Genomic DNA, 11,550 nt, shown 5'->3' with positions numbered 1-11,550 from the left:
ATTTGCAGGTTCTCAATCGTACCGGAATAGGATTTACTATCCTTTTGCGTCTGTCACTACGCCCAACACTCGCGAGTTTGAAGCACGTCACAGTCATTCAATCCCTGAATCCTACTCGGAATACCACAGACAAGGTTTAGACTTTCCGGATTCTCTTGAATGCTGCCATCAATCTAGCTTATACCACGAAGATTCTGATTAAGAGATCCAAGAGATATTCATTCATTCTACGGTGAACGGAAGTGATTGTCAGGCACGCGTTCGTGGGGGAATGATGATGATTGTCATGCTCATCACATTCATGTTGAAGTGCGAATGGATATCTTAGATAGGAACACACATGTTTGAATAGAAAACAGAAATACTTGCATTAATTCATCAGGACACAGCAGAGCTCCTCACCCCCAACAATGGAGTTTAGAGACTCATGCCATCAAAAGGTACAAGGTTCAGATCTAAAATGTCATGAGATGTAAAATAAATCTCTAAAAGTTGTTTAAATACTAAACTAGTAACCTAGGTTTACAGAAAATGAGTAAACTATGATAGATGGTGCAGAAATCCACTTCTGGGGCCCACTTGGTGTGTGCTGGGGCTGAGACTTAAGCTTCTCACGTGCATGGGCTGTTTGGGCCGTTCAACGCCAGGTTGTAACCTGTTTCTGGCGTTGAACTCCAACTTGTAACTTGTTTCTGGCGCTAGACGCCAGACTGCAACATGGAACTGGCGTTGAACGCCAGTTTATGTCGTCTATCCTTGAGCAAAGTATAGACTATTATATATTGCTGGAAAGCCCTGGATGTCTACTTTCCAACGCAATTAGAAGCGCGCCATTTGGACTTCTGTAGCTCCAGAAATTCTATTCCGAGTGCAGAGAGGTCAGAATCCAACAGCATCAGCAGTCCTTTTTCAGCCTGAATCAGATTTTTGCTCAGCTCCCTTAATTTCAGCCAGAAAATACCTGAAATTACAGAAAAACACACAAACTCATAGTAAAGTCCAGAAATATGAATTTTGCCTAGAAAATAATGAAAATAAACTAAAAACTAACTAAAACATACTAAAAACTATATGAAATTAACCCCAAAAAGCGTATAAAATATCCGCTCATCAGGGATAATGACTCAAAAAATTTCTAACACCATGTAAAAAGGAAAAGAAAAAGAAAGAAAAATATGAAGAATGAAAAGAGAAAGAAAAGAAAAGAAAATACATATAAAATAATAAGAATGATAGAAAAAGAAAGAAGGAAGAAGAAAATAGAACCTTGGTAATGGAGGTGAGAAAGATAGAGAGTGAAAGGTGAGATAGAAGGGGGAAGGGGGAAGGAAGAAATAAGGAGGGAAAAGAAAAACTAGGATTTGGAGGAGAGAAAGATAAGATAATTTGGCAATTTAGGTTGAGCTGTGCGGCGCATCGCGTGATAAGGATTGTGCTTCCAACACCAATCCAGCATCACTCTCGCACAATATTTCATTGTGCACCCTTTTACGTCGAAAACTCAGGGCACACGGCCGCGTGGGGCACGCGGTCGCGTGGGAGGCCATGATTCCCATGCGACGCGAACGCGTCAACGACGTGGTCGCGTGAGTTGATTCGTGCCATTGGCACGCCTCCAACCACACTCCAACGTGACTTTCTGTTCATTTTTATTTTTGCTTTACTCTCCCTGTGACGCGGACGCGTCGCTGATGCGATCACGTCGCGTAGCGAAATTTTTTTTTGAAAGAAATAAAACATGTAAATGCAGATGCACGAAAGTACTAATAAAGAGAAGAGTTATTGAATAGGAAAAACTAAAAATAAAGAAAAGAACGATCATACCATGGTGGGTTGTCTCCCACCTAGCACTTTGCTTTAACGTCCGTAAGTTAGACGCTCCACTAGCTCAATCTTCTGCTATGTGGGGATCTTCCAAGAGGAAGATCTCAAGCTCCTGGTTTCTCTGTACTTTCTTGCCATGGTATAACTTCAGGCGTTGTCCATTAACCTTAATAAGTTCAGAGCTTGAAGGATGGCTTAGGTGATAAACTCCATACGGTTCGGCCTTCTCTACTCTGTATGGACCTTCCCATCTTGATCTCAGCTTGCCTGACATGAGCCTTAGTCGAGATTTGTAAAGGAGGACTAAATCCCCAGGTTGGAACTCTTTCTTCTTGATGTTTTGATCATGTTCAGCCTTCATCTTTTCCTTGTATATTCTGGAGTTTTCATAAGCTTCTAGGTGAAGGCTCTCCAGTTCTTGCAGTTGCAACTTCCTTTCAGCTCCGACTTTCTCAATTCCCATGTTGCACTCCTTAACTGCCCAAAAGGCTTTGTGTTCTACTTCAACTGGGTGATGCCAAGCTTTTCCATAAACCAAATGGAAAGAACTCATCCCAATGGGTGTCTTGTATGCTGTTCTGTATGCCCAGAGTGCATCTTGTAGCCTGGTGCTCTAGTCTTTTCTATGAGGTTTTACTATCTTTTGCAAGATACGCTTAATTTCTCTGTTTGACACCTCGGCTTGCCCATTAGTTTGGGGATGGTAAGCTGTTGCAACTTTATGAATTATCCCATGCTTCTTCATTAATCCGGTCAGTCTCCTGTTACAAAAATGGGTGCCTTGATCACTCACGATTGCTCGTGGTGATCCGAAGCGACATATAATATGGTTTCTCACAAAGGAAACAACAGTGTTAGCATCATCAGTGCGGGTTGGAATTGCTTCCACCCATTTGGAAACATAATCCACAGCTAACAATATATAAAAATACCCATTAAAGTTTGGAAATAGACCCATGAAGTCAATGCCGCAAACATAAAAAATTTCACAGAAAAGCATAATTTGTTGTGGCATCTCATCCCTCCTGGATATATTACCAAATTTTTGGCATGGGAGACAAGATTTACAAAACTCAGCAGTGTCTCTAAAAAGAGTAGGCCACCAGAATCCACAGTCTAAGATCTTTCTAGCTGTCCTTTGAGAACCAAAATGTCCTCCACTTTCAGATGAGTGACAGGCCTCTAAAATGGACTGGATTTCTGATTGAGGCACACAACGTCTAATTACTTGGTCAGTGCCACATCTCCATAAATATGGGTCATCCCATATATAATATTTAGACTCGCTTTTCAGCTTATCTCTTTGATGCTTAGAAAAATTTGGAGGAAATGTGCGGCTAACTAAATAATTAGCAACAGGTGCATACCAAGGGATTACCTCAGATACTGCTTGCAGGTTATCAAAAGGAAAATTATCATCTATAGGAGTAGAATCATCCTTAATATGCTCAAGGCGACTCAGGTGATCTGCCACTAAATTTTGATTACCACTCCTATCCTTTATTTCTAAATCAAATTCTTGTAACTGCAGTATCCAACGTATAAGTCTTGGTTTGGACTCCTTTTTAGCTAATAGATACTTTAAAGCTGCATGGTCTGAATACACTACTACTCTAGTACCAAGTAAATAAGCTCGGAATTTATCCAGAGCAAAAATAATAGCAAGAAGCTCTTTCTCAGTAGTAGTATAATTGGACTGGGTAGTGTTTAAAGTCTTAGACGCATAAGCAATAATGAAAGGATCCTTACCTTCACGCTGAGCCAGCGCTGCTCCTACTGCATGGTTGGAAGCATCGCACATGATTTCAAATGGCTGGCTCCAGTCCGGTCCTCTCACAATTGGAGCTTGAGTCAGAGCAGTCTTCAGCTTATCAAATGCTTGTTTGCAATCCTCACTGAACTCGAACTCAATATTCTTCTGCAGTAATCTGGATAAGGAAAGTGCAACCTTACTAAAGTCCTTAATAAATCTCCTGTAAAAACCTGCGTGGCCAAGGAACGAACGGACTTCCCTCACAGAAGAGGGGTAAGGTAAACTAGAAATAACATTCACCTTTGCTGGGTCTACAGAAATGCCATTATTAGATACCACATGTCCTAATACAATTCCTTGTTTTACCATAAAGTGACATTTTTCGAAATTTAATACAAGGTTTGTATTAACACATCTATCTAATACTCTAGATAATCCATCTAAGCAAAGGCTAAAAGAATCACCATAAACGCTAAAATCGTCCATAAAAACTTCCATACAGTCCTCAATAAGATCAGAGAAAAGACTCATCATGCACCTTTGGAAACTAGCTGGTGCATTGCACAAGCCAAAGGGCATTCTCTTGTAAGCATAAGTCCCAAAAGGACATGTAAAAGTAGTCTTTTCCTGATCCTCAGGAGCTATATGAATCTGGAAATAACCTGTGTAACCATCTAAAAAGCAATAATGTGATTTACCTGACAGGCGATCCAGCATTTGATCAATGAATGGAAGTGGGTAGTGATCCTTACGAGTAGCTTGGTTGAGACGCCTGTAATCAATGCAGACTCTCCAAGCATTCTGAACTCTAGTTGCTACGAGCTCTCCATGCTCATTCTTCACTGTAGTGACTCCACACTTCTTGGGCACCACTTGTACTGGGCTTACCCATTCACTGTCTGAAATGGGATATATGATACCTGCTTCCAATAATCTGGTCACTTCCTTTTTGACAACTTCCAAGATGGTGGGATTCAATCTTCTTTGGGGTTGACGGACAGGTCTTGCTCCCTCTTCTAAAAATATTCTGTGCTCACATACTTGAGGGTTGATGCCTACTATGTCTGCCAAGCTCCACCCAATTGCCTTCTTATGCTTTCTCAGCACATCAAGTAACTACTCTTCTTGTTGAGAAGTAAGTTCCCTTGCAATGATAACTGGAAACCTCTGCTCATCTTCGAGATAGGCATATTTGAGATGTGGAGGGAGGGGTTTCAATTCTAACTTTTGATCATGGGCAGGCTCTAGATTATCTGGAGCTTGTGAAAATGACGAAGTGTCCTCATTGTCAGTTAAGAGGATCCCCACACTTGGACCTTGTCCAGTGTGCCTCTCTTCAAACTCTTCCTTGTGAACTTCAGCTACACTTTCATCTATGACATCACATTGGAAGATGGAATGATCTTCTGGGGGTTTGTCAATGACTCCATTCAGATTGAAGATTACTATGCGGCCATCTATTTCAAAGGAGTATGTTCCTGAAAAGGCATCCAATTTGAATTTTGATGTCTTCAGGAATGGTCTTCCAAGTAGGATTGATGATGGCTTATCTGAATCATTATGGGGCATCTCCAAGATATAAAAATCAGTGGGAAATGTAAGTCCTTTAATGTTCACCAAAACATTTTCAGCAACTCCAACCACTGTAATAATGCTTTTATCTGCTAACACAAAATGAGCTGCTAACCTCTTTAAGGGAGGGAGCCTCACAATATCATATATACACAAAGGCATTATACTAACACATGCTCCTAAATCACACATGCAATCATAAATTACTACACCACCAATAGTACAGCTAACTATACAAGGACCTGGATCACTACATTTTCAGGTAATCCTCCCATTAAAGCAGATATAGAACTACCTAAAGGAATAGTTTCTAATTCATTAATTTTGTCTTTATGGATACATAAGTCTTTTAGAAACTTTGTATATTTAGGTACCTGCTGAATAAGATCAAAAAGAGGAACAGTTATCTCAACCTTTTTGAATATTTTTACCATTTTGGGGTCGGGTTCCAGCTGCTTCCTGGGCTTCCTTGCAAGTTGTGAAAATGGAATAGGAGTGGTGTCTTCTGTGGTGTCTGCGCCTTTTGGTGCTTCCTCCTGTGGTTGAGCTATTTCTTCTTCAGCTATGTCCTGTATGTCCTCTTCCTCTTCAACATCTTCTATTTTTACTACCTCTTCAGCTGAGGTGTGTTCTGGTGGGCTTGGCTCCTCCTGACTCCTCTCCTGCAGTGTGGTTCCAGACCTTAGGGTGATGGCATTAATGCCTCCCTTTGGATTGGGTAATGGTTGAGAGGGGATTCCAGTGGAGCTTGAAGGTTGGTTACTGAAATTTTGCGTTGATCCAAGCTGTGACATAAGAGCTTGTAAAGTAGAGGTAAGACCATTCAGACTGGCGTTAATACTATTCATGTTATTTTCCATGGTCTGTTGTCTTCGCTCAAAAGATTGTAGTAGCTCTTCATTAGGAGATAAAGAAGAATGAGTAAATTGAGATGTCTGCTGTTAATTGTTTTGTGGTCCTTGATTTTGCCTCAGGTGAGGTGCTCTGTAAGTTTGATTCTGCTGCCTGTTGTTGTTATTATTCCACCTCTGATTTCCCTGATTATCTCTGCCTCCTCTATTATTGTTGTCCCTCCAATTCTGGTTAGAATTGTCCTGCCATCCATGGTTATTATTTCCACTTTGATTGTACCCTTGGTTGGGGCAGTCATAGAAGTTATGAGTGGATGCCACCATGTTGTCTTCTTGTTGGAGCTGCAGGCATTCATCAGTGTAATGGCTGTAATCAGCACAGATTTCGCAAATTCTCTGTGGGACTAGTTGTTGGTTTTGCTGTGGTGGAGGAGCTTTCTGAGCTTGTTGTTGATTTAATTGCATCTGCTTCAGCAAGTTGGTCATCTCGCATATACTCTGAGTTAGAGCAGCAGTCTCTCTGTTAGAGGATACTTCTGCAACGGCTTTTGAACGGCCTTGCTTTTGTCTGTGGTTCCTAGTGAATTCAGCTAAATCACTGATTAATTGCCAAGCCTCATCAGTGGTCTTGTACTTCTTCATAGACCCATTGCTAGCACTTTCCAATGTGGTCTTATCTTAGGGCCTCATGCCCTGTGTGATATAGCTAAGTAACACTATCTTGTCAATCCTGTGGTGGGGGCATGCTTCCAGAAGATTATTGAAGCGCTCCCAGTATTCAAAGAGAGTCTCATTGTCATCCTGAACAATTGTGGAAATATCCTTCCTCAGTTTATCAGTAACTTCAGATGGAAAGAATTTCTCCAAAAACTCCTTTCTGAGTGTATCCCAGTTGGATACATTTGCCAGAGGTTGAGTGTAGTACCACTCTCTTGCTTTTCCCTCGAGAGAAAACAGGAAAGCTTTCAGCAAAATTGAAGTTTCATCAGTACCATCACGCCTGACAGTAGAACAGGCTGCCTGGAAATCTCTCAAGTGCTTGATAGGCTCTTGAGCAGGTAGGCCATGAAACTTGGGCATCAAATTTAGCAGTGCGGTCTTTATTTCAAAATCTATAGCTACCGCTGGATGATGCGCTTGAAACGGTTGCATTGTAAAATCAGGGGCTCCTTCCTCCTGGATGGTAACTCTCCTAGCTGCCATGTCTTCTGCACGTAAAACAACCAAATCAGTAGAACGGGGGCTGGTTTCTTCTTCAAGTTCACTCTCAGATCCGCCCTCAGAGCGGACTAACCGATGCTGTTCTCGCCTTATTCGTGAAATAGTCCTTTCAATTTCAGGATCGAATTTTAGCAAGCGCGGATCAGGAAGTGAACACGTCATTTGACGGAAGAAACATGCAGCTCATAGTAGCAAAATAAAATAAAATTCAAATAAATAAATTCTAATTAATAACTTTAGCACTCTATTGCAACTCCCCGGCAACGGCGCCAAAAATTGATGAGGGGCAGAAGTTGGTGAATTAAAAATTATTAAAATAGTTACGTTGCAAGTATAGTTCTTAACTCACCGAAAATCTGCCTATCAATTTAGAAATATGTCACAGAGAGTTTAATTTAAAAATTATTGGGAGTTTAAGTCCCAGGTCGTCTCCCAACGAGTTGCAGAAAAGTGTGCTATTTTATTAATCAGATGTTCTAAGAAGTTGAGTTAAGTAGGTGGGAAATTAAATTGAGAAAATTCAAATAATATGAATAAAAGCCTTGACTGGGAGTTGATTACTTAGAATCTCTATTCTTGATGGGATGATTTCAAGATTAATTTATAATTAATGGTTATTTCGTTTAGTTATCCTTTACTAGGTAAAGGAAAATCAAACAAGTTGGAATGCTAGATCTATTCACGGGTTGCAACCAACTTAGTTCAAAGGGATTGGTGTTAGTGATTAGATAACAATCCAATAGTTAACCCAATTACAATTTTTCTTTCAATCCTTCCAACTCAAGAGTTCCTTTCAATCAACTCCCCATCAAGTGAGGGAACTACTCACTCATTGTAAATAATAAATCCATAACACATGAAAGGGAATTAAAAGAAGACATGATTATTGGAATGAAAAAATAAATTAAAATGGAAGAAATAATCCTTGTATCAAATAATTATAAAAGTATTCAAATGACAAAATTGAACAAAGCAAAGAACATGGAAGAATAAAATCAAGTTAAGAGAACGAACTAGAATGACGAGGTCTTGATGAGGAAAAATAACTCTTCTCAATGTTCCAATGCTAAGATCAATTTCCAAAATTAAAATTCTAAAACCTAGAGAGAAAAACTAGATCTAAAACTGTAAACTGTGTAGAATGAATGTTCTGCTTTGTTTCTGCATATTCTCTGGCTCTAGTCTGCTGTTCCGAGCCGAAAACTGGGTCGAAATAAGGTCCAAAATCGCCCCCAGCGAAGTCTGCAGATTATGCAGATCGCACATGTCACGCGATCGCGTCATCCATGCGTACGCGTCATTCGCGCTTTTCCTTGCCACGCGTTCGCGTCGTCCACGCTACCGCGTCGCCTGAACCTTTCCAATCCGCGCGGCCGCGTGAATCATGCGGCCGCGTCACTGCGAATTGCTCTCCTTCGCGCGGTCGCGTGAGCCATGCGACCGCGTAACTTTTCGCTGGTTATCTCCTCAAAGTCTTGTGTTCCTTCCATTTTTGCTAGCTTCCTTTCCAATCTCCAACTCATTCATGCCCTATAAAGTCTGAAACACTCAACACACAGATCACGGCATCGAATGGAATAAAGGAGAATTAAAAATACATAATTAAAGTCTCTAGGAAGCAGTTTTCAAACATGTTATAAATTCAGGAAGGGATTATAATTTCATGCTAATTTAATGAATAAGTGGGTAAGGATCATGATAAAACCACACAATTAAACCCAATATAAACCATAAAATAGTGGTTTATCAATTGTCAATGGGTACAGATTTCATACTAAGCGGTGAGAAGTGATGCGAAAAACGCAAAATAGTGGTGTCACTGTGGTGGCTGAAACTACAAGCTTTGCTAGTGTTAAGGATAAAAAACCAATCAAGGCCAATATAAGATTTTATGGTAAAATCATGGATATTGTTGAGTTAGACTATTATAGCCAATTGAAAGTTGTGTTATTTAAGTGTGAGTGGTTTATGGATGAGGAAGACAATTATGGTTTGACATACATCCATTTCAATAAAAGATGTTACCAAGATGAACCATTTGTGTTGGCAAGCCAAGCACACCAGTGCTTTTATGTGAAAGATCCATATATTCTCCAAAAGTATTATGTGATGAAAACGGTTCTAAGAGACTTGTTTAACATTGGTGTCCAATTACAGTTTGACCTTAACATAAGAGAGCCACATGAATCTGTGAATAGTCCGATACCTTTAAGTGATATTGGTGAGGTAGACTTGGTTAGACAGGGTGTGCAACCTACTATTGTTGATGTGACACTAAACAAGATCAAACCTAAAGACAAAGAAACAGAGTCTGATGAGTTTGATAGTGATGCTGAAATTCAGTGACTATAAGGTGCTGGATTATGTTGATGCTTTATTTGACCTCTCTTGTTGTTATTGAAATATGTTGATATTTTATTTTCTTTTGCTTTTGCATGGATGTATGCTGATTCTTTATTTTGACCTCTCTTGTTGAAACTGAATTATGTTGATACTCTCTTTGACCTCTTTTTTTTTGCAATTAACTCGATGCTTTATTTAACCTCTCTTATTGTAATTGAAATATGTTGATATTTTATTTTCCTTTCCTTTTGTATTGTATGTTGATTCTTTATTTTTACCTCTCTTGTTGTAACTGAATTATGTTGAAACTCTCTTTGACCTCTTTTTTTTTTTTTTTTGCAATTGAATTAACTTGATGCTTTATTTGACCTCTCTTTTTTGGATACATGATGAATAATGAAGAAATCCCAAAAGAAGAAGGTTAAGGACCCTATCACAAATAGAGTCACAAAGAAGTTCCTTGAAGATGAGGAGTCCAATAAAAAATTCAGAAAAAATTCAATTCACGAGTGCTTATGCATTGCTAAAACAATTTCAAATCAAAAGGGAACATGTTCTAGTTGTATGTGGGTATAGTAACAAACATGAGACAAGGAAAAAGGGCAACATGTCAACAAAGAAGGTGACAAGAGTCGCCGATGAATGTCAAAATAAAATTCCAGGCAAGAAGATAACAAACAACAAAGACGAGTCAATCAATGAAGGTGTTGGTCAAATCAAGATGCCAACGAAGAAATCCAAAGAAGAAAATCATCTAATAAAGATGAAAGCCAATGAACATGAGGGTCAAAGTGGGAAGAAGGTGCCAATGAAGAAATTAAAGGTGGAAGATGAAAAAGCCAAGATGAACACCAATGGCGGTGATGGTCAAAGCAAGAAGCCAACCGATAAGAAAATGCCAATGAAGAAATCAAATGAAGAAGATGCCAATGAAGAAGAAGAACACAAGATCAAGTATCTTATCCCAGCTATGACTTTAGATGAATTCTTCAAAAAATATAGGATATCATTGGATGAAAACGATGAAGAATATGAATATGATTATGATGATCAAAATCCAAGTGTTAGGGATAGTAGTGACAGTCAACACGATAATGCTTTTATCCCTAGTTTCAATAGCAAATAGTGAAAGACACCAACTAACTCTTTTATTTAGTCTACTCTTTTATTCATTAGATTAGTATTCTTGTTAATATTCTCTCGTAATGACATTGGAGATAGGTACCAAAAAGAAAAAATTTTGTGGTACCACCCAACTCAAGCATATTTATGCTATGGCGACACAGATAGAGTTAACATGGTACAACAGCAAACCCATAGGACCAACAAAGACACAGGTTCAATTGTTTAATCGGTTCTTGGGTACACTTGCAAGAAACTCTATTTTGTTCATGTTATTATATACTAATTGGCAAGCTGTGTCCAATGAGACTAAAACTTCAATGTTGGATTATAGAAAGGTGAGTAGATCATTCTCCTTTTTAAATTGTTTACAAAGTAGCACGTATGGTAAAATAACATAATTCGTTGTTTCTTCGTAGTCTAAATATAACATTCCTAGAGATGCTGAGCCTTGGGTGATAGATACCATTGGAGAGTCATGGAAGCAATTTAAGAAACGCATAAAAAATATCACTATATACTGTACAGCTCATTCAGAGAGATGAAACTGACAATTCTGTTGCACTAGAGTGACCAATTGAGGATTAAGTTCGAAATTATTGGTACCAATGGCAGGTACAGAAATACTGAGCCCATAAAAGTCAGCAGTCGGTGCGGTGTATAAGCCAAGCACCTTCCTTGCTTGCTCTTCAGTGTTTGGATTCCCTGCATTAGCGGCCATAGTGGTCTCTTCAGATTCCTTTTCAAAAGTTTCTGTGAGATTCTCTCCGGCCTTGTAAACCTTAGTTTGTTGCAAACGCTGCCTTAGGGTCCTCTCAGGTTCAGGATCAAAATCAAGAAGGGATTCCTTGTCCCTGTTCCTGC

At 39.4% G+C, this 11,550-nt stretch overlaps 1 protein-coding gene and 1 non-coding gene across 2 annotated transcripts; both read left to right on the top strand.

The window, feature by feature from the left end:
• The first annotated feature begins 6,727 nt into the window (after positions 1–6,727).
• On the top strand, positions 6,728–6,834 carry LOC148571957 (small nucleolar RNA R71). Its single transcript, XR_015908242.1, has one exon. It is a non-coding gene; the product is annotated as a small nucleolar RNA R71 (small nucleolar RNA).
• A 2,178-nt stretch (positions 6,835–9,012) lies between these two features.
• On the top strand, positions 9,013–11,231 carry LOC148571956 (uncharacterized). Its single transcript, XM_088507348.1, has 4 exons — positions 9,013–9,563; positions 9,967–10,652; positions 10,783–11,024; positions 11,106–11,231. The coding sequence occupies exons 1-4, from the start codon at positions 9,013–9,015 to the stop codon at positions 11,229–11,231; spliced, it is 1,605 nt and encodes a 534-aa protein (XP_088363474.1).
• The last annotated feature ends 319 nt before the right edge of the window (positions 11,232–11,550 follow it).

This window comes from Arachis ipaensis, chromosome B3, assembly GCF_059453495.1.
Source record: "Arachis ipaensis isolate K30076 ecotype BB chromosome B3, ASM5945349v1, whole genome shotgun sequence".
In the NCBI taxonomy this organism is placed as follows: domain Eukaryota; kingdom Viridiplantae; phylum Streptophyta; class Magnoliopsida; order Fabales; family Fabaceae; genus Arachis; species Arachis ipaensis.
Note: the sequence above shows the minus strand (reverse complement) of the source record. Positions and strands in the feature narration are given on the sequence as shown.

Bases quoted from the DNA above. Each gene is read 5' to 3' on its own strand.
- LOC148571956 (XM_088507348.1), top strand. From the start codon at position 9,013: ATGCGAAAAACGCAAAATAGTGGTGTCACTGTGGTGGCTGAAACTACA. The intron at 9,564-9,966 runs GTGACTATAAGG...TGAATAATGAAG, and splicing joins GATAGTGATGCTGAAATTCA to AAATCCCAAAAGAAGAAGGT. The intron at 10,653-10,782 runs ACGATAATGCTT...TGACATTGGAGA, and splicing joins GGATAGTAGTGACAGTCAAC to TAGGTACCAAAAAGAAAAAA.